Raw genomic sequence first — 24,150 nt, 5'->3', positions numbered from 1 at the left:
TAACTGAAAAAGCGGCAAAAAAGAAAACTCGATTGTATGCATGTTTCGTTGACCTGAAGTCAGCGTTCGTCAGAGTGAGCAGAGACCGTCTCTGGGAAAAATTAAAAGCATGGGGGTTACCCAGTAAATTATTGGACGCATAATCACCTTCTGTAGTGAAACCTGGGCAAGAGTGAAATTAGACAATGGGAGATGTGCAACCACCAGTATTCACATGCAGCAAGGCCTAAAACAAGGCTACGTCCTGGCTCCGAGCCTCATTAACTTGTTCCTTGCAGATATCATTAAATACATGCATGCAGCCGATTGTCATCCGCCAAACTTGGCCAAAGAGCCAATTCCCTTTTTACCGGAGGCAGACGATATTGTGGTGTTGAGCCAAAGCCCAATTGGACTACAAAGAGCGATAAACAACTTAGTAACTTATTTGGACCAGGAAAACCTGGAACTAAACAAAGAGAAAACCAAGGTGGTACGCCTAGTCACCAAAAAACATAATGTTCAAATGGCTCGTAAAAGGGCCAACTGTTGAAGAGCAAGCTTCATACAAATATCTCGGCATGAAATTGGGACGGGGTCAACATATAAGGAACACAAAACTGACCTAAAAGCAAAAGCACAATCGTTAATCTTCGCACATAGACTACTGTACAAAAGATTGGGCTGCCCGAACCATAACCATCTCTTAAAAGTGATGGCAGCCCAAATTCTTCCTACATTGTCATATGGCCTAGTCATTTGGTGCGGCAAGGAGGCTGACCTGTTAAACGAACTTCAGACGAAGGTTTACAAGGCCGTTTTCAATCTGCCAATGTGTGCCTCCCCAGCTCAGGTTTGGCTGGAATTCGGCCTCCAGAATCAGAAATTCAGGGGCATGAATGGCTTCGTGAAACTATGTCAAAAGTTTCGCTCATCCGAGCTTGGCTCATTGAATAGTCTTTGCTGGGAAGAAATTAAAAACCAGATGGATCAAAAAACACCAAACTCATGGGGAACGCACCTGAGAAAATGTTTGTCAGAGCTTGAAATACAATTATCATGTGACAGTAGGACACACCGGGCAAACTTCAGTAAATCGGTTAATGATGCAGCAAAGAAGAAATCTTTTTTGGAAGATAAAAAAGCAATTTCCAAACGTCGACATGGATGGACTGTGATTAACTCTTACACGTCTTTAAAGCCCCAAGCTTACTTAGTAGCTCATTTCAGCATTGTCTTAATAAAGAGATTTATTGATTACCGGTTGGGCATGCATGATTCGAAAGACCTACAGCCACCTTGGAAAAGCAACCAACAAACAGCGCACTGTCCATTATGTGGCTTTCTTAATGAAACATTAGCTTATCTGCTATGCGCATGCCCTGCAGTTATGGACTTGAGGAGTCTACTTTTAAAACCCATTTTTAACTAATTGAACATTCGCACTTGCAGGCAAGCCGTGACACGCTGAATGGAAGGGTCTTCCATAATCTTGTCCTGCAGGGGTGTAAATATTTTGGCAGAAGTAACGACATTTTTATGGCAATTCGATCAAGAGGAAAACAAAAAAAACATAATCAATGCAGACATGGGTTCAGTCGAATAACTGCATCAGCTCACAGGCCCACGTAACAAGTGGACTAAATGCCTAACCTATTATTAGGACAATTTTAACAGTAGAATTTTTTGAAGATTGTATTAAATTCTAATGTAAAGCTTTGCACATTTTCCAAGCACATCTTACTTCAATAGGGCTAGTTAATTTAACATCATTTGACTAATCCAGTTGTGTCAGCGCTTTTGAAACAGTGAACGCAGATGGTCTTTGCTTTGAACCCATATTACGGTATTTTGCCACCTGGAAGATCTACCCAGGAAAAGTAACTATTATTTAAATCATAACATCTTCTGACAGTGGCTCGGCACTTGCACTTTAGTTAACAACTTATGTGCATCTTCAATGTTGTTCAGATTTTAAAAATTGCATATTCGTTTTTTATAGGGTGGTGACAAGAAATTTTTATATATTGTAAATTGTAATGATTTTAAGTAATCACATACAATAAACTATGATTGATTGATTGAGTCAGAGTAAGTGACAATAAGTGAGACTGAGTGAAAATGAGTGAATTTAAGAGGGAGTGCAAGAGAGTGAATAAGAATGAATGAGTGTGAGTGTGTTTAATTGAGCATGAGGGAGAATGTGCTGTTATGCTTGTGAGTTTGCAGTTGGCACTTCCACATTAGAGGCAGTTTTAGCACAATAAGCGCCTGTGGCAAAATACACACACTAGTATACTAGAGGTAATACTTTGCATATGGGGCACCTATGGCAAAAATACCGGTGCTAGCACATTGGAGGTAATTCTTGGTATAAGGGAGGACAACTGAACTGTGGCATGTGGAGCGGGACACCCATGAGAAAATGCTGGCCCTGACAAATTTCAGGTACTTTTTGACATATTAGCCATCAATGGTCAGGGTTTTGCTAGCATTAATCTTGACATATCGCCCATCAGGGGTTTATGGATGCATTAATAGCACACATTCTATGCTCCATCGCAATGGAATACCTTCCCCCCAAAGTCAAAATCCGCCCCAGAGGCCCACCTAGTGCAAATAAGTTCTACCCTCTTTCTTATTGGAACAATCATACAGAACCTTGATCATCAAACCTATTCACCCTGTGGCTCACTCCTTTTTCACACCCCTCAAATCTCACTGACTAAGCTACACCCCTGGAGAGGATCCCAGGATAGAAAATAGAGCCTGGCCCCATAATGAAAGTGACCCTCATCAGCGAATCTGATAGGAAAGAAAGAGCTCCACGTTTACAAATCAGGGCAATTTTCACCTTGTAAAGACACACTGTGTAGGTGTTTTGCAGGGTATGAGAGAATGCATGCAGTAGCTCTTGCAGCAGGCACAATTTGTGGTAATATCAAGGAAGTCCACAACAAACACTGGCCCACAAAGATCATAAAACAGGCCCACAAACAGCTGAAAAAACAACTTACTCACTGCCCTGTCAGACCAGCCCTTCTGGCAATGTCAGATTGCCCTTTTGGCCAGTGTGACCGTGGTAGCATCAGAAGCTGAAACAAAAAACAATATGTGCATGACTGTGCTTTATGGGCCCAACAAACCAATCTGTCATGAGGTACAACACGGCCATATGTTGGTGTTAATGTTTCCATTTTCACTCTTTATAATGAACTTAATGGGGGCTCAGAAAGCTGTTTACTTAGTTGCAAATACTCGATATTTATTGGAGATATCTTTGCCTAAAAAAAAAGTGAGGTGTACATTATATCCACCACCCTCCTCAAAGTAAATTCCCAAGTATTTATATACAGACAAGCATTCTGGTTTTATTTTGTTAAAACCCCAGTTACCCAATTTGCACATGGCAATCTTTGTCTGTTCAGTATTTAGGGTAGAATATCTGTACAGCAATAATCCCCAAGGTATTTAATGCTTGCTGCAGCCCGATTGCTCACCTGTCTAACAGACTAGTATCATATGCATATTGCAGAATAGGCCCAGTTTAGTCACCCAATTTAGAAATATTCACATGAGCATCGAGAATAGTGAACCATGGTCTGCGATATATAGATTCATTAGCATGGATGTCATCATACAGCCCTTCTTCAGGCTTCTGTTAAAGTACATTTTAATCTGAAGAGATGGATGATGCCCCTAACTTTACTTTGAGCCATGTATCTGAATAAAGGCTAATACAGCTCCCAGAAGAGATGAGAAGATCCCCAATGGGCTAACTATGGTGATGTAGAACATGGTCCTCGCGGTTAAATGTGGTCTTCTAATCAATAAACGCGATTCCTTGCTCATAGATTCGTCTATTCATTACACCGGAGAGTCATAAATTTGTCCTCCATGCGGTGTGGGTGGGGAATCTAGAAAACAGAAAATGGAAGCATCACAATATTGTTACAAGAATATTGAGGGACAAAGTCAGTGGCGGCTGATAGGGAACGGTGGCGGGGGGAAGGTGGGGAGGCAGGGAAATTTAGGGATAAAAAAGGACAAAAATGATAACTTACCTAGAGATCCCCGTTGCAGCTGCCACGTCTTCTTCAGCAGGAAGCCCCCAGCCTCCCAAAATCCCCTGACCAAGCACGTGATTGGTCTGAGCACAGTGGTTCGGCTTTTAGACAGGGGCTTGGAGGCTAGGCATGTTCTCCACTAAGGCTGTATAATACAGCCTATGTAGAACATGCATAGCACACATGACAGTTTGGCCAGCCTGAGACATATGGTCAAACCTTCATGCACACTTTAGGTACAGCCACTACTCCTCCTCCGGCCTCGAACGTCAGGGGAGGTCGGTCCCGCCCCAACCTATCAATGGAGCTGCTCTTCAGTGCAAGTGCAATAGTAAAAAATAAAATGATAATAAAGGACAGCTGTTATTATCTCTTTATTTTTTACTTTGCACTGCTTTAAAGCAGTGGGGAGATGCTCCTTCACCTTGGCGGAGGAGCCGCCCCTGTACAAAATATTGAATTATTGAATGGTACGTTTGTATAGATATTGTATACCCAACTCCATATATACATAAATGTATAATATTGAGGTATGTGGATGTGGAGTTAACAATCGCAAATCCATACCTCTCTTTTTCACTTACCTCTTCGATATTTTGTCCCCCGATGTTCTGGTGGGCAGCAAAGTGTGTATTCTTGAACCACTTTCAGTTCTTATTTCTGTATTTGGGTGTTTAACTGGAACTAATGAGTTAAAATATTTACCTAGACAGTGGTAATCTGTGTAAAAATGACAAAGTAATGAATTAATAATCTCACAAAATATGCTGCATTACGCCACATTATTTTCCTGTTCTTGCGGCATAATTTGGTCAACACTGCCGCATAATTTGGTGTCCCCTTCCACATAATTCCAGTGGCCTTGTGTAATGAAGGTAAATTAGTCCAATCGCCGAGGTGTAGATAAATGAAGAAGGTTTATTGATGCAGATGTTAGGTGGTCTGTAGTAGATGGTAACAGACGTTAAGTGAGCCCATAAAGGATTAAATCCATAAAGGATTGAGCCCCACCAGGAGCAGATTCCTTGCTTCTCAGCCTTTACTCTCAACTGACACTCCACAACCAGGCAACCCAACATTCCATTACCTCACCATGCACACCAACATTCCACAGCACATCCTCACTGGCTGTGCAGCAAGGGAAAGGAAGCAGGAAAGATGCATTGCACTGGAAACAAGATACCACACATCTTCCCTCTTTACAAATCAGCAACAAAGAGATAAAAACCAGATGTAAGCATAGAACTAGCATAAGTAACATTGATGTGAGCATGCTGCCAACAACGAAATGTAAACTATACAGCACAAACCAATCATGGGAAGGCAATCAATAAATAAATACATAAAAAGAAATTAAAATGAAACACTATTATAGGAAAGGATAAGATACGTGAATAATGACATGACACACATCTTCCCCTTTTTCAGAGCACGACATAACAAGAAAATGCAGGATACAAACCCTGGTTTCAATAAAAGATACAATTTTTACATATTAAAGGCTGAAGGAGAACAAAATATTGCAAGGTGAACACTTAAATGAGGAACAAGAAGTGAGAATAAGGTATAAATCTCACCATAAGCAGCAATACAAACACTAGCAGAAATACGAACACAGGACAAAACGTCCAGAGTACACCAGTACACACCAGTTGGCCAGACAAGCATGTAAATTAAAAGTAAAGAACAACCAGGAAAGACAAAGGTACTCCCAACAAAAGAGACCAAACAGGAAACTCAAACACACACATATAAAGAGGGGTGAAAAATACAACCACTGGAAATACCTACAATAAAAATTTGAGGAGAAAACCTCAAATGCCAGACTATCCGCGCACAATACTTTTGCGCAAAGGTAGAAGAAAACCTGACAGGAATTCATAGAAAAATCACAGCAAAAGATCCCATGAACAGGAACCTTGTAAACTAAATACTGTGAAGTTAAGTATAATGAAAATGTAGGTGACGAATCCACACACATTAAATTGTACACAGGTGGGAGGTCACATAGCTAGAAAGCTATAACAACGCATAACTCAACTAGAGGAAATTTCTTTCAGAAACATATAAATAAAAGTATTGTAAAATAAGGAATCATGCAAGGAAAACGCAGGTGACGAGTCCACGCAGTAAGAATTGCACAGGTGGAAAGTCACATAGCCAGAGGCTATTATAAAGCATACCTCAATCAAAAAAAAATCATTTAACTAAACTTGTTAACAAATTACTGTAATGTAACATATATGCAAGACAAATGTAGCCAAAGGCTATTATAAATTATACCTCACCGAAGGAAAATTCCCTTCCGTAAATTTGTAAACAAAGCACTGTAAAATAAAGTATCATGTAAAAACAATGTAGGTGACAAATCCATATATAAGTGGAAGGTCACATAGCCAGAAAGCTATAACAATGTAAACCTTGAACGAATCCACGCACAGTAAATATGCACAGGTGGAGTCAATAAATAAAAACACACTCCAAAACTCTTGCAAGAAACAGTGAAGAATTCCACATACAGTTAATTGTGTGGAGGTGGAAAGGCATTCTGTTAAATTTTAAAATAGACATGAGAATAAAAACATTCTGCAAAACATGCAACCCAATACATAAAGCATAGGAGATAAGGAGCAAAACAAAACAATTTTAAACAATAGATACTTCACTCCAGTGAGCGACTTTTCACCCGAAGTCCCACTGAAGACCCAGGTACTTAAGGGTATTTCAGAGAGTCAAACCACCAAGAATGCAGTGTCCAAAAAATCTTGTAGTCCGGAACGAAATCAAAGTACCCAAGGTGGATCCAACTTGACTTTTTTTTAAAAACAAAACAGCAAAGTGTTACAGCAGAAAGGCGATAACTCCAACAACCAAATGCACAAGGCATTACATTACCTCAAATAAGACCTTATGATTTCCAGGTGGTCTACCAAAATTCACGATGAACCAGTGAAATGTGACAGGACAAGCCGAAGTTACCGTTCCCACGTCGAAGTTTTAAATTAACTTTATTACGTGGTTGACAATGAACACTTTTAAACATACGATCACCGAAAGCAATGAGGCTCCAGAATAACGTTGGTGCTTCCAACCTCAAAATGGCGGCACGTTCATGACGCTGAGCCGGATGGCTCACAGCACGTATTGGCATGTAGGCGTCCAAAAGCAGCGATGGACATCAAAGAAGAAGGAAAGTGCAGGAAGCCATGGAAACATCGGAGAACTCTACAAAGCAGGTAAGGCTGCGTGCGCTGTGAGTCAACTCGAGCCAAGTTTGAAATGACAGGCAACCGTTTAACTGCCATGGCGGGTGTAGTGGCAGTGGGACAGATTAAAAAATGGCGAAAAAAACACACACAGGCAAAGTGCAGACGTGGCAATAGGAAAGTACTCACTACATAGCTACAAAACACCGGCATGAGTCATCATCATTTTAAATAAAAGTACATGAACACGAAGTGTGTGGATCTTGAAAACTCTGGAGTGCCTGTGAGTAGAGCAGAAAACAGAGTCAAAGAGGCTGGTGTCTTCTGTAAAAAAAAATAGCACGTCAGGCTGACTATAGGCAGGCAAGCAATATACTGAAGGTACACAGCTGACTTAGAAGAGCAGGGACTGGTAAACAGCTGAAAGCACACAGCTGACTAGAAGAGCAGGAACTGGCACATAGCTGAAGGCACACAGCTGACTTGAAGAGCAGGAACTGGCACATAGCTGAAGGCACACAGCTGACTTGAAGAGCAGGAACAGGCACACAGCTGAAGGCACACAGCTGACTTGAAGAGCAGGAACAGACACACACAGCTGACTTAGAAGAGCAGGGACTGGCACATTAAGGTTGGGGCGACCGGTGGGAGGTATCTGGTGGGGCTCAGGAGTGCCAGTGTGCTTTTAAATCTGTAGCCTAAAGTTTCAAGAGGTTCTTGTAGTTACCTTGTATTTTCTTCAGAATTCAAAAATGTGTAATCCATACGATGGTACTCTTAGATTATTTCCAGATCGTCGCCATATGTAATGCAGGTAAATTAGTCCAATAGCCGAGGTGTAGATAAATGAAGATGATTTATTGATGCAGTTCTTAGGTGGTCTGTAGTAGATGGAAACAGACATTCAGTGAGCCCATAAAGGATTAAATCCATAAAGGATTGAGCCCCACCAGGAGCAGCTTCCTTGCTGCTCTGCCCATACTTTCAATTGACACTCCACAACCAGGCATCCCAACATTCTATTACCTCACCATGCACACCAACATTCCACAGCACATCCTCACTGGCTGAGCAGCAAGGGAAAGGAAGCAGGAAAGATGTATTGGACTGGAAACCAGACACCACACCTTGCTTGCTAATTGGTATTTGTTTGAATCTGATGATGTCACTCTGACAGAATAGTTGATGTGACACGTGTATTTTTTCCAGCACCGTTCTGTCACCATGCTTCATAGACACCCAGTCAGGTGCAACACAACAGCCTGACATTGCAAAGAGTGCGGTTGCTTTGAGTTGATTTTCCACCCCACCACCAACTATGGGATACCTCGTATCTAGTCTCTGGATTTCTTTGAACAAATCAGAGCATTTTGGGAGATGTAGTCTTGGTTCAGTTTAAATGAGCAAATTCGACTAACACACCTGAAAACAATGATTTGTTGAACAAGGGCAGAGGATTAGAGGCGTCGTATCTTGGTGACTTGGAGGAATCTGGTACTTCTGTGACCGACCGCCACCCTCATGACACTGGTAAATTGTGACAAGTTGTGTAACAGTTACGGTTCCTGGCTACGTTCTAAAGTCTTCAATTAATTAACTACACCTCGATCTTAATGTAGCCGATACCAGGTATTTTCAGCACTTAAAAATAAAAAACAAACTGTTACAAAAATGTTAAGCAAATTAGTCATATTCCACCCAGCAGACATAATTTTAGCGACAATCAGACCGCAGCATAATAACTCCTAACCACTAACAAAATAATGTTTAGTTGCAGACAGAAAACATTCGTATATCGCGTCACCTGACGTGTGACATCTTGTCAATGCGGGTCTTTTTTAAGACCGCTGCTTTCGTGGACTTGGCGTTCCATGGACATGGTTATAAGTGTCGGTGTTATTAATGATGGGCACAACACAGTGACGGTAACTGCGCAGATACTAATGTCCTATCGGCGTTTGATAATACCATTCAGCACATTTCTCAATGGTCTACATGCAAAGACTAGCATATAAACACACACGGAAGCTGGTTTTAGTTGCATTGCAAAAAGGCCTCATGTTTGTGTGAAAACTGCACCAATAACGTTAGCGTGAATTCCAGTCAAGCGTGCAATACATGTCAGCACGTCTGAAAGAGTCCATAAAACCCGATTGGTCCGTTTCACCTTTTTGTAGCAACAGCTCTTTCCCGGGATTTCTGAGTCCATTTTTACAAAACTGCTTATCCTAAAATACAACCCCTTTTGACTCACAGACCAGGACTGACGCTGTGGCACTACAGTCCAGGCCTCTACGCGAGAGTGCTTCTTCCAAACCAGCGGTTTGCTCTGCATGCAGGAACTTGTAGTCTTGTTTAGGCCGTTATAAAGCAGGGCTACAATTCCCAGAATGCAATTAAACTCTTGACCCGGACGAAGTACTCACAGAAAAATCTTACGGGTCTGTTGATTCCAACTAGCCACTAGGAAACAATGACACCAGAGTCGCGTGGCTATATCCCAAAAGAGATATTTCCGACATATTCTGTTGCAGAGAGGCAGCATGATGCAGTAAGTATACTTTCTGGTCATTATAGACCACCAAGACAAAATACGAACGCAACGCGTTGTGGCAGGAGAGTGCTTATTACCGCAACAAAACAACTCTTCGACTTGGCATTACATCGATCGTGAGGCTCCGTGTACTTCGGAAATATGCAAGCAGGTCAGGGAACCATCCTACACTTGTGTCTTTGCAATGAAAACAAAGCTAATTTTTTTTTCCTTGCCTCACTATGACCTTTCTCTCTTTGCAAGAAAATACCACATTTAGGAGGGTAGGTAAAATTCCAACACTGGCCTGTGATGTACTTAACAGAAGCTCTTGTGATGACAGCTTCACTCCAGTCCTAGTTAGGAGAGGTGGAACTGTTTACCGATATGCAAGCGGTGCATTGTGGGCAGCTAAAACCCAACACATTTGGACTGCAGTTTCCTGTAACAGTTTTAGGTGTATTTTATTAACGGGTAGGGTTTCAGAAAGTACCAATGATGAAATGTAACAACCGAGAGGTGGTCCACACAATTATGAAATCAGGACACATTACAAATCAAAAAAATAGAAGTGTGGAGATTAACCAATTTAGGCAGCATGTAAGTGACATCATGGCGCCTGACATCCCAGTGCGTCACTGTGCGTGCCATCACACGTGGTATCACATTGGCGTCACAACCTATGAACTCACAAGAAGTGACCTTGCAGGAAGTAGCATCAAATCTTAAGCCCTAACACATATATATGTTTAGCAGGAGTACATATTAGCGCATTACAATATTTAACAAATTAGATTAAGTGCTGGGGTTGCGTCAAAAAAGAGTTGCAACCCGATGGAAAATCTTGGCCTCGATTTCTACATTTATTTTTGATAACCCCGCCACAAAGCAATTGGCAACAAGGAGAAACGTGGCAGTAAATATGTTCTGCTTAATTGGTTTCGAAGTGTTTATTTAAAAATATCTTATGGGGTTATGGCACCTGCTGTAGAGATCTTTGTGTGCCAACTATATCACAGACTAACAACAATGCTAAAATAACTCTGGAAGTTAATGTCTTTTCTGAAGAGATCCATGTTTTGTCTAGTCCCAGGTTTGAATCAATGTAGCATAAAGGGTTAGTATGTCTCCTGTAAAGCGTATTCTATAACACGCAGATGACAGATTTGTATGTTATGTAAATGGGTCAGTGGGTTACTGCTTTTAACTAAGAGATTCCTTGTTACTTGAAGTTCATAAATTATAATCCTTCTAATATAGCATGGTAAACTATGAAATACACATGGGTCTGACACCTTGTAACCCTCACTGTCTTATGTAATACATCCTATACATTGATTTATACACACATGACTTATTGTCAATGTATATGTAATGTGTACGTGTGATGTAAAGCACTCTGACATCCTGCAATGTGATGAGCAGCACTATAGCGCTATAAAAGAAATAATACAAGTTATTGGTATCTAAATTATTTTAATACTGGGATAGACCGACACATCTGACATTCTTACAATGCATGCATGTCTCTTAGATAAAGAGACTGAATGAAGTCACAAGCATGCCTCTCTTAAATACCTGTGAAGCGATAAACTGTGTGCCTTTGTTTCCCCTTCATTGCATTTAGGCGCAAGGCTCCATAGACCCCAGCCAGGATACTCCAAGAAAAGGAGGTCTTATGGCCCCATAACTTTGGCCTTTGCTATGGGCCCAACTGTAATGTAATAAACCCCTTTCCCACATGCAAGTTGCTGCTCAGATCTAAAGCAGACAACCTGTGGGCGCAGCAGAATGTGTCCCGGTGCCTGAAAATTACACCGGGACAAGTTTACCATGTTTCTGTGGGGTCCAACCTCTTGGCATCTACCCCGTGAAAAGAGTGGGTAGACGCCGTCTACCTGCGTGTACCCTCAACTTATACCTGGCATGAAACTTTATTTAAAGGGTGCGGTTGGTTGAACACTCACTGCTGAAACATATAGTGCTCTACAAGACAAGATTGCATTCTGAGACTATAAAATAAGGATTACAAGTCCAAGAATGCACAAAAAAACCTAGACGGCATACAATGCTCGCATGAGCCTTTCATACTTCTTTTTTTATTTTTATTTAGCACATCCAAAAATGTTTTACAGAACCACCATTAGTAACCACAGAGAGATATATATTACACAAATCAAACATTAGAATTAGGAAATAATACAGCTTCCGTATGCGTATATCCATTTTACCCAAAATATAATAATGGAATGCAAATTATCCCAATTTTATCCTCGTACCACTTTGCAACATACCACCATATTTTCCTTCCTCTCGTTTTAGATCCTGCTCCTCTACAGGCATACAAAGCCTTTTCCTGGTTATATGTGCCAAGCAATCTTGCCAGCCACATCTGAAATGTTGGAGACTCTAAGGGGCATATCAACAACAACCGGCGATAATTATCTCTAAGCGCACTTAGCGCTAGGATAATTATCGCCGGCTAGCGTGAATTTTTATCGCTGAGATAGCGTGCTATTAGCAACGCTAATCTCAATAGCGATAAAAATCCTCACGCTAACGTGAGATTATCGCTGGAAACCCAGCGATAATCTCGCGTTACCTTGTTGATAGGGACAGGCAAACTTAGCCATGATATCCTCCTTCCATAGGATATCATGGCTAAATCAGAAAAATACCAGACGTAAAAATGCAGCGTTAACCGCGGTTAGCGCTGCTGTTTTTTGTCTCTAACAGGGTTAGCGACATTCTTGATAATAGGAGAAATGTCGCTTAGCGAAATTTCTCCTATTATTTTACTCTGGAACGCCCCATTTGCATCTCATTAGAGATGCAAGGGGAAGAGTAGAGTAAAAGGGTGCTAACATGCAAATTTGCATGTTAGCACCCTGTTGTTGATAGGGCGCTAGTTTTATCTCTCCTTTTTTGGCTTTTAAAGCCAAAAAAGCAGAGATAAAGCCCTTGTTGATATGCCCCCAAATCCTTCCAGCATGAGGCTATCAGTATCCTGTATACCACCATACCCATAAGAACACAGTAAGCCTGCTTGTTACTCAAACCCAGAGTGCAGTCATAACCCAAAATAAAAACCGTTGGGGTAAAATCTATACAGGGGCCAAATAATTGTTGAAAAAACCTAAAAATATCCTTTTTCAGCGGTACAAGCTTGTTGCATTCGTAGAACATGTGTTTCATATCAGCCGGCCCTTCCCCACACCTCGGACAGCGATCCTCCACCCGCATCCCCCACTTATATAATTTAGCTGGGGTATAGTACAAACTGAATAGGGTTTTATATGACTGGGCTTTCAAATTGGTACTTATAAAAACCTGATCGAACAATAAGAGGCTCATACACACGTCTACTTCAGGATCCACAAGTTTGTCCGCCCCCGACGCCTCTACCTTTTCCAGATCATCAGAGATTTTCTCCAGTAAAAGAGCATAAAATCCTCTTATTCTAGACGAGACCCTCCCCAAAACTTCCAGCATGGGGATCTTGTTCCAATTAAATCTAGGCCTTATGCCTGCTATATAGCTCTTAATCTGAAGATATTTCATATAATCCGCACCTGACATACCGTAGACTAATTGTAGTTCACTAAACGAAAGAACCCCCTCCTCGTTACCAATATCACCAAACGTTCCTATTCCCCAGTGCTCCCATCTGCCTCCGGCTCTGTCGAGTGTTAATGCCAGAAATAATGGCGATCGCCAAAGGGGGGGGTGTAACGATTTATCTTGGGGATAGCCATCAATTTGATGACATACCTCCACACCTTCCCTACTCCCTGTATAGTTTTAAAACGCACCTTGTTATAGTATCCCCTCTCAATTCGCCGAAGGCAAAGTCCAAGTGCCTCGGTGCCCAGAGTCAATTCGTAGCAAGATGGGATCCCCTCTTTTAAATCTCCTGGTCTAGATGGTACAAACAGCGGGATCATCTGCTGTAGCAGTGCAGCATAATAGTACAGCCTAATATTTGGGACTAGAAGCCCCCCTCTGTCTAGAGGGAGTGATAGTAATTTCATTGAACGCCTGACTTTCCCAAATTGCCACATAAACCCTGAAAAGATAGACTCCACTCGTTTTAAGGCTGCTTCCGCCATTGCCAAAGGAATAGACCTAAACAGATATAGCAGTTTGGGCATTACATTCATCTTCAAGTAATTACCCCGCCCTATTACCGTAAAATGAAGATTATTGACTCGGCGCAGGTCTCCTGTTATTGACTCCAATAGAGGATCATAATTTAATTTATTAATAGTGCCGATATTTGAGGCAACTCTTCCCCCCAAATAAACTGCCGAGTCAGCTCGCCTGGAATCGGTACAGACAGTGCTTTCCGTACAGACCACTACTGTCTTCCCCTTATTTAGTAAATAGCCTGATAAGAGCCCTTAGTCCTCTGCAATGCGCTCAACATCCTTAATTGCTTCTACTGGGTTTGTTGTAATTACGGCTACATCATCCGCATATGCGAGAACTTTAGTCTCAAAGCTATTAGTTCTAACTGGGGTGATTTTGTCACTCCCCATAATCAGAGACAGCAGGGGATCTATATAAAGGGCAAAAAGTATAGGGGAACAGGGACACCCCTGCCTAGTTCCCCTAGAGATGGATATAATCCCAGACTCCAACCCCATCATTTGACTCCGAGCCTTTGGTTTAACATATATGGCTCTGATTGTCTTAATTATATTTGGGCCGAATCCCTTAAGCTGAAGAACACCCCATAGAAAGCCCAAGACACCCTGTCAAATGCCTTCTCGGCATCCAGAAGGATCATAGCCATTGGTCCCCCTGTGACAGCCATGATGTCAAATAGGCTTATTACCCTACGGATATGATCTGTAGTATCCCGTCCTGGAATAAACCCATGCTGCCACGGGGAGACCAATGAAGCTACAACCCTCCTGAGCCTATTAGCTATAATTTTTGAATAAATCTTATTATCCGAGTTTATTAATGATATAGGCCGATATGAGGACAGAGTATCCGCAGGCTTCCCTTTCTTAGCAAAAACTATTATGTCAGTGTCCTGCCATGTAGCTGGAGGAATTCCACTATGCTGTATACCCCTGAACAGGTCAAGCATCAGCGGCCTAGTGACTTTATCCAATAGTTTATAAATCTCCATTGGCAACCTATCTGGCCCCGGGGTTTTCCCTACAGCAAGTTCTTTTAATGCTAGGTCAATCTCCTCCCGCGTAATTTCTATTTCTAACTCAGTTCTTGCATCCGCGCACAAAGGTTCCCCAAAGTGTTCTTTAGATATTTTAGTCAGAAAGTACTCCAAATCAAGTGTATTATCCCCCACAACTGGACCCTTATAGAGTTTTTGATAGTACTTCTGGAATTCCTCCGTGATACTAACCGGGTCCATGTATTGTTTATCGTCCTGTTTTATTACCCTAATTGTACTTTGGGTAGCCTTCTGCCGTGTACGCAGTGCAAGTGTTTGCCTACTGCCTCCCCATTCTCATATAGTTTATCATTCCTAGTTTGAAATCTTTCTGCTGCCTCCTTAGCTAACCAGCTATTGGCTTCGGCTTTAACTGTGATTATTTGTTGCAGTGTGCTGGAAACATCCCCGCCTTCTTTAATTACCTCAACATGCTTCTCCTCTGCCTTAGCCAGCCTCCCCATCAGTTCCTTCTTGCTAGTCTCTTGCATCTTCCGTTCCCTAGCCACAAAGCTCACTGTTTCTCCCCGTAAAGCCGCCTTAAATGAGTCCCAGACAGTATTTCTTCCCGTACTGTACCTAATAAAATCAAAAAATTCTTGAGCCCAGGATTTCATATGCTCAATGTAGTTGGAATTAGCAAGGAGCCGCTTGTCAAATGACCACCTGTTATATCTCCTGCCGAGCCCCTCAACTTCCAAGCCAAATACCAAAGGATTGTGATCCGATAATAACTTAGGATGTTTCATAACATTTAAATTGGTCATCAACCCCTTAGCCCCAAAGCAGTAGTCAATGCGCACATACTTCCTGTGGGGGCATGAAAAATAGGTATAGCCAGGATCCTGTGGGTATTTATATCTCCAAACATCCACCAGCCCATGACTCTCTTGTAATGATGATAATGCTCTGAAAACCCCAGGCTTCCTGCCCTTATACCCAGTCCTCGATGTTCCATGTACCCCCCCCAATATTGGATCTATTGATATATTAAAATTCCCACATATAATTAAGGAAGTAGGCCAAAGTGCCAACTTGATTTCCAGCTCCTCCAAGATCTGAGGATCATCCTGGTTAGAAGCGTAAATTGTGCATAGGGTTTTTCCTAACATTAGCTCCACTACTGCCCAACTTCCCTTTGTATCGGCTGCACTTCTCTTACTTTGCCCCACCGAGTTCTTTGCTAATATCGCAACCCACCTGGCATTAGAACTCTGGGATGAGCAGACCACCGTGGTGTACCCTGTTATATCCAACAAACTACGCTTCCCCCAAGAAATATGCGTCTCTTGCAGACATATTATATCAAACCCGCTAGATCTTACGTAATTCGCCAAGCGTCCTCTTTTAGCCCTGTCATTTAACCATGCCACATTAACAGAACAAATCTTTATCCTACCCATAAGCATTACTTTTTTCTGCCCTACTTGTTTCAACCTCTTCTTGTCTTCCTCTCTACCCCCTACTATAAGACTGAAAAACTTAAAGATAACAACATTTTCCCTCTTCATTACTTTTCCCCAAACATTCAAAATTACATTCAGTTTAATATTTTTAAATCCCAATCTCTCAAAACATGGATGCGCTCTTTTCCCCTTCTTACCCCCAACCCACTTTTGCCCTCCTACACCCCCTCCACACCCTCCCCCCTCCCTGAACATCCCCAAAAATAGGAGCACAGACTAAGTCTGTTGCTTGATGGTCGCAGAGTGCATGTGTGTGTGAGCCCCCTCAGATTCTACTAATGACTAATATATAGAAATGCTTATTACCCATTCTCCCCTTACTCAAACCTCTGTAAAACCTTTGCCTCTTTACATTCCCCCTGGGTTTTGTTTTTGAGTCCCTTCCCTCCCCCCCCCCCCCCCCCAGCAGCATACAGAAAAAGAAACTCAATAAACACCTGCCCGCCCTAAAAAATTCTACATTATTACATTACAATTGCTGGCAAATCCTACAGGCTGTCCAGATAGTCCTTCGCTTTTATTTCCGAGGTGAAAAAATGGGCCTGTCCTCCAAAGACAACCTTAAGACGCGGAGGGGTTGTTCAAATATACTTGTGCCTGTTTGTCTTGAAACAGCTTAATCAATTGGCGAAGGCGCCATCAACTCTCGACAGTGGTATGGCAATAATCGGGTTGGGCAAAATAGGAGACCTCCCCCCTCACTCTCTTAGTCTCCGGTCTTGCTTTCTCGTAGATAATCTGGCGAAGTAGAAAATTCCCTATGAAAACTAATACTGCCCTGGGGAGTGCCCCCTCCCTAGCTGGCTGTTTTAGAGTAAATGGGACCCGGTGCGCACGTTGCACCTCCAAGGGCCAGTTCCAGTTGTTTAGTTCCGGAAAAGTGTCTTGAAATAAAGTCACGATATACCCCCGGATGTCAGACCCCTCGGCCCCCTCTGGGATACCCAGCAGCCGCAGATTGTTTTGCCTCTGATAGTTTTCTTGCTCTTCTAGCTTCCACTGAATGTCAACCAGGCGAGACTCATGAGATTGTGCAAGGGCCTTCGTAGCAGTACCTTCTGACTCAACCAGATCAATTCTAGCTTCAACCTCGTTTTCGTCAGTTTTCTTACCACTCCTTGTACCTTCCTCAGGCCAGTCTGAGCCCGTCGTGTTTCATCCCTATGAGTATTAATGGCCTGTAGTATAGTCTCCAGAGATTGTGATACATCAGGTGTATTTGATCTAGAATTTGCTGATTCTTGCGTATAGGGACCAGCAAGAGGAACATGAGGGCTATGATCCCAAGCAAGTTCCTTTTCAACCGGTCCCCCCTTTTTCTTCCTTATAGTTTTTAACGGATTTTCACCACCCTCTTCATCCTCACTGTAGCTACGGCTGCCACTCTCGTTGCTAATCGAGGAGATACCTGAGCGAGTATCAGACCACTCGCCCTCATCTGACAGTGAAAAAAAAAACTCGCTAGTGAATTTCTCCTGCTCCTGCCTAACGGCCTCACTTATCGTAGGACCACTACTGCTCTGCTCTGGGTACTCCCTCATGTCTCGACGCTCCGTCTCTACTTGAGCCCTTTTGAGTGCCAATGATGATTTGGGCCCCATACAGTCAGTTGCCTTGGCAGAAATTGCGAAAGAGGAATTCACTGTGCCTACCTCTGACTATATTCTCCACCCGGCCATCAACAGTTCCGAGTTCAATCCTTTTTTCGCCCTACCCCCTGAATCAGTGTTTATTTCTGGCCCAGGCGAGCCCTGTTTATCCCCTACCTGCGTCATGGGGGGCCCGCTCTGGATAGCACTGTTCACATCTTCCTTGTGGCCCCCCTGTCTCTCCCGTCATTACTATAGGCATATTCTTCCCCATTACGCCAGCCTTAAGTCCAGATTTCAACTTCTGTTGTTGTTTTTTCCCCCTCCGTTGCCTAGGTCCGAGAAACTCTGCTCCTGTGCTAGCACCTCACCACAATCCTGCTGTTTAGGGGGGCCCTCGGCTCGCCCCCCCCCACCCGCCCGCCGACCCCCTGCAGCAGCTCCACCACCATCGGTCACGTCTTGCTCAGGGCCCCTCCTTCTGCTGCGGCTCCTTTCTCCACGGGATCACACAACTGCAGCTGCGCTCGGTGTCCTTGTCTCGGTGTTGCCGCTGAATGGGCATTTTCTGAAATCTCCACAGTCTGTGGCCCCCGAGCTGCTCTCGTCTTTGTTGTTGCTGCCGCTGCGTTCACTTTAGGCGCCATAGCTGTGGAAGCTCCCGGGAGGCTGATATCCCTGGTGCCGATAAGATCTCTCCTTTGATCCCGGGGAATACGGCGCGCTGCCAGCAACAGGAAGCCACCGCGGACGGCCAGGTAAACTGATGCAGTAACCAGCTGCCAACAGAGCCGGGTTAAACCCGCTGGGTTCGGGCGCGGATTAACGAGGGTTTCAGCAACCGTCATCCCTGTAGTCGTATCGATCACCAACCGTCGCTAAGTGCAAATTCTTAAAATGTATCTCCAAACTCTCCAAAAATGCTTATTTTGCACTGAACCACGAAAAGACCACTGGGCTCACATCACCACAGCTCTCCACAATGGTCTACTTGACCGCCATCATGCTCCACTCGACCGCCATCTTGCTCCGAGCCTTTCATACTTCTAAGGTTGATACATTTAACCCTATTAAATTGGTTAACCTGTTATTTCCATGATTGCCAATGGCAGCAATATGGTGTAATATATATAGAGATCGATATATAGATGTATTATTTGTAAATGCGTAGATACCAGCTGCAAAGTTGCCCCCTGAACCCTTTCCCTTCAGAAGTCAATTTATTCTCACTTCCCCTCATACAAAAGTGCACGGAGCTCAGCATATAAAATAATGTCTACACAAAACAAGGAATGGCTAGAGTGCCACTAAAGAGAGATGCCAACTTGCCATCATGCAAATAAGAACATTATGAAATTTATGAAGTTGCCCATGCCTGGTGCGAGTAGTTCAACTAGTTCTGTTTTTTTGTCTCTCCATTTTGATGCTGTTTTTTCCGTTAAGCACAAATACTACAAGTACCGGAATGCAAAACACTGATTGAGCTACTCATAGCTGTCACGGAATGGCAGTTGGGTGAGAATGTGTAAAACTCATTGTGGCATTAAAGAACTGGATTCTGGTTGCAGTTATTTACATATGAATCTGTTTTGGGTAAGAGTTTATAGGAGACTGTTGTAGGAGAATTTGTTAACATTTCTGAAAAGTTACTGGATCCTACATGAGTCATCTGGGTATATGCCTCTGAAGGGGATTCAACATGCTTTATCTGGATATAGGATCACAACCACACTCCAAAACACAAAAGACACTGTCTAGAGTCCTGAATTTTCGAACTACAAATCAATGATGTCAAGTGTGTTAGTCTAATTAGTTTAATGAAAGAAAACAATATAAACCACCCACAATGCACCAGGATATTACACAAAGGTCCACATTTTGGAAATTGTGACCAAATGATCTAAAAAAGAGGTAGTTACCCTTTCTGCATAGGTAGTTGGAAGTTGATTCTACTTGAGTCAGCTGTGTGAATGTCTGGGAAATTAAATGAACCCTCTATGCTTCAATTGGGTATGTGCCATAGAGGGAAGCTGGATCCTACATGCTTTATCTGGGTATAGGGTAACCACTTCAGTCCAAGTCATTAGGGACACTGTCTTGAGTCCTTAATTTTCAACACACAAATCACTGATTTCAAAATTGTCATTATAATTAGTTCAGTGAGAGGAAGATAAGTCTACAATGCCCAGAATGTTGATTTTGTTATTCATATGACTGTGATACTTCCACGGGTTGGGGCCCGCCGCTCTGTCTTGTTAGCACAAAAGAATACCTGGAGAGGCTCTCTGAGGGGAGACTGAAATGAGGATATTTTTATTGTAACAGAACACAAATAAATGTAGAGGATTCTTTGTTGATAGTCCCTTCTTCATCTGGGGGATCGGGATAGGATATGAAAGCAAGGAATCTGGGGGGGGGGGGGAAGAGAAGGAATTGATAAGCACAGTTTACAGTCACTGGTGGTGTTTGTCCTCCGTGTTGGTGTCATCTCCACCTTGCTGGGTTTCCTCGGGGTGTAACAGGGGAGGGATCTCGGCAGACGGCATCACGGGGAAGAAAAGAAAAATACAAAATAACAAGATCAGACCTTCGTTTTCAGGTCACAAAGAAACAAAGGGGGAAAAGTACTCCTGTCACCATTGTGTCCCTAGCGTGTGGTGCCTAGTGGTAGGGGTTGCTTAGTGGCTTCAGGGGGTGTGACCCTTAATCCCCGCCCACCAGCCCCTTAAGGCAAAGAACCCAGCCCTAGGCACTTGCCTGGACCCACGACCCTCCTTGGCCGTAGGGGTGGGAGTCCCAGCCTTTTCTTTCAAGGTGGGAGTGCTGGACTCGATCGTGTCACTCCCAGAGCGATCCTCAGTATGCTGTTCCTCTTCCTCCGAGTGTAGCACGTCCTCACACACTGTCTCTTTTTCTGCTCCTTCTTCCTCGTTCACCTTCACCTCGTCTTCTCTCGCCTCAGGTCCTTCTTCCTCGTTTGGTGCTCTGGCCTCAGCCTTTTTGTTTCCCAAGGTCCCCCTTGGGTCATCTCCGATTGGCTCGTCATTAGGGATGTGTCCGATTGCTCCGCTAGACTGCTGCATCGACTTCCTCTTTGCCACATAGCGGCTACCATATTGGATTGGTCGGGCGGCGCGTGTTTCATCGGAGGGGAACCCTCACAATGAGGTTCGTTATAGTTCAATTAATTCAATTTTCATGTATAGTGCTAGAAGAAGAGAAGAAAAAAGAAAGGAAATGAAAATAAAGGTAAAAATTGGAATTTAAGTACGTAGCCAACGTGCAGGATTCTGTCTGGATATCTGGGTGCGCTAAAATCTGTGAAATCACAAAATCGGTAGTCCAGGCTAAAGGTAAAGTGTTAGTGCATAAGCATAGCAACTACAACTGTGGACCCAATTTACTCATGCTTTGAGAGAGCCCTTTGACTCAGTAAATTAATATCCATTTGCAGTAATAGGGTAAAACTTTTAAAATTGACTATCCCAGCGTTAATTGTGGTTAAAAGAAATTAGAACAGCATTGCTGGTATTTTCCTCAGTTCGCTACAGGATGTGTAAGTTGACTTGTCTAACGTTCACGTTTGATCTTCTGGTCTGGGTCGATTGGGTTCCCTTGTATGACAGGAAATTGTGCCTTGTAAAGTCCAATGCAGAACTCTAAATTTGTTGAAAGCACGGAACTGTTTCTTCACTGTGCAAGCCATATTAATCGTTGTAGCTGTGGCTTGGTGGCCAACTAATTGCTGCTGGTGGCTTTAGTGGTATTTATGAGAGCGACCCAAATTGTGTTTGTGAATTTCCCTAGTTTGGCCACAGTTTGTACTGTGTTGGCAGAGAAACTCTGATCTGAGACTTCTCTGCCGTGTCTAAGGTCATGAGTCCTGCAAATTGGGATTACCAAACATTGTCTCTCGCTAGCCATCTTTAGACAGCAGCACAGTAGGTGAAGCCAGGATTCGCGTTGGTAGCTGCATAAATGACAGACGATTGAGTTGTCCCGCTGAGCCCAGGATGGATTGAAGTCCACGATGGGAAGTGCAAGCAGTCTCACATATGAGATTCTCTTCCGGGCTGGTGCTGTCAGGGCTTGCTCAAAGTAGGGCTGGGGTCTTCCCAAAATGTAGGAGTCATCCAGTTTGGAGAAGTTGGATTGGCAGTGTAAACTTTCCAAGTCCTTTTCAAATGAGATTTTCTTGACCTGTGCATTCACTGACTTTTTCCAGGCTGTGACTGGGATGTCCTTGTTTTGCAAGTTTTGAACTTCTATTTCCTGTAAGCTTGTGGCTGCTGCCAACTGGGCCTGCCATGGGGAACCAACCACTTCGAAAATTGTTTTAATTTGAGCTTTCAATGTGGGTGCTGGGGCATGCAAAGTGCTGATGTAATATTTTATGTCCCCCGAGCATATGATATCTGGACAAGCGAGTCCCAACTCCAGTCCCACTCTGGCTCTCCTAGCCTGTCCGGGTATTGTTAGAACCTTCTTGTAGGCAGTTGTATTGAAGTGCATGAGAAACCTGTTGAATGCGCAGGGAATCTTAAAATACATGTCATATGAATGGGAGTTGCTGCAGAGAGATACAATAATACATTGCATTTTATTGGCAGGAACTCTAGATGGGTGTAGTATCACATACTTAAAGTTTTTGAGATGAAAACATGTCACCAAGGAAGCCATGCTCCATTCTTAGGGTTTTCTTTTCCAAATCTTCGTTTTCAGGTACGAAGTTAACCAGGACTTTCTCTCTGAGAAAGCATCATTTTAAATGAAGGTATAGAACAAGAACGCTGCACCTTTGGTGACATGGAGTCATCTGGTAACCTTACCTGAGGTGGGGAGGTATATATGTTTCTTGGTGCGGTTTACAAATGGGGAACTGCTGATGGGCATAAACATTGACAACTCTCACTCGAGATGATACTGGAACGCACCGAATCTTAAATGGATTTCAATTTAATCTTTAACATGCAGAGCATTTTTCTTTCATTAAACTGTCTTGCTGGTCTATCGTTCTATTCTGGTTAGTAAAGTTGCTCAATGCTTTAGTTTTAGGATTAACTTTTGATTATTCATCGTAATCTGGATAAACTAAAGAGAAGCAAGCACAACTTCAACAATGCATTCAATTATCTAATATTATGCACTCAAGGTTGCCGGTCGTATTCCCCATGCCACTGCACTCTATGTTGCTAGTTTTAGGATTTAATTTAGCAAATTAATACATTCTCTACCTTGAGGTTTTGGCTGGGAGAGGTGTGGCGCAGCGGCCAGAGCGGCTGACTCAGGAGCGTGGGGCTGGCGGTTCAATCCCTGGCGGCAGCTAAACTCAGCATCATGTGACTTTGGGCAATAGCTCACTTAATCTCTGCCTGGTACCCTAAGGGGTGATAAGTCGCGCTTTACAAACAGTATTTTTGGGGCTCATTTCCATAGGACAGAAGTACTAAATATAATGATCACAATCAGCCATGGCAAACATGTTCAAACCAGGCCCATGCAGCAGGTGACCGCGACTAGAACGTGGCCATGGCTGCTTGGTCACAACAGCCCATCCAGCTCTGAAAGTAGTCCCCAAGCTTGTAGCCCACTGCAGAAATGGCAATGTGGTGGAATAGCCAGTCCAAGTTGTCATATGTGACTCCCACACTCATTCCTTGCATTTTAGCTCCTATCACATGAACACAGAAGTGCACTTTACATACTGACTCAGTGGCTTAACCATTGTCTCATGGTCCCTTTGGAGGGAAGGGCCTTGGCTGCTGTGTGAATGATGAAACACAGTAATAAGGTGGGTTCCGTGTGCCCCGGTGCCACTGCACCTGCTGCACCAATGAGGCTATGCCCCTGCTCGGGACTCAGAATTGGAAAGAATATGATTTATTGCGTAAATGCCTAAAGTTAGACTGATTTTCTACATCGGCGATAATACCACAACAGAGGAATCACATTACTATACAGAGATTACATTTTTCTCTTCCATTGGGAAGTAGCTTATCCATTCCAAGTTTGCTTTTCATTTTGAATCTTATTGTCCTGACTATATATATAATGACTAAACCAGACTACTAGTCCCTGGTAGTCAGAGTAAAAAAAACAAAAAACTGGACCGGATGACCTCGCAT

At 43.1% G+C, this 24,150-nt stretch overlaps 1 protein-coding gene across 4 annotated transcripts in view; it reads left to right on the top strand.

The window, feature by feature from the left end:
• LOC146798907 (inverted formin-2-like) overlaps window positions 1-24,150 on the top strand; it is a 368,077-nt gene that overhangs the window by 79,085 nt on the left and 264,842 nt on the right. For 2 of the 4 annotated variants that reach the window (XM_085626261.1, XM_085626260.1), the window contains exon 1: window positions 9,670-9,803. The exons of the other annotated variants lie outside the window; for them this stretch is intronic. In XM_085626261.1, coding sequence (XP_085482387.1) covers window positions 9,726-9,803 — 78 coding nt within the window. In that variant the 5' untranslated portion in view covers window positions 9,670-9,725. Of the gene's footprint in view, window positions 1-9,669; window positions 9,804-24,150 lie in introns of those variants that run through there. 4 annotated transcript variants of the gene reach the window in all.

This window comes from Triturus cristatus, chromosome 9 (genome assembly GCF_964204655.1).
Source record: "Triturus cristatus chromosome 9, aTriCri1.1, whole genome shotgun sequence".
Lineage (NCBI taxonomy): Eukaryota > Metazoa > Chordata > Amphibia > Caudata > Salamandridae > Triturus > Triturus cristatus.
Note: the sequence above shows the minus strand (reverse complement) of the source record. Positions and strands in the feature narration are given on the sequence as shown.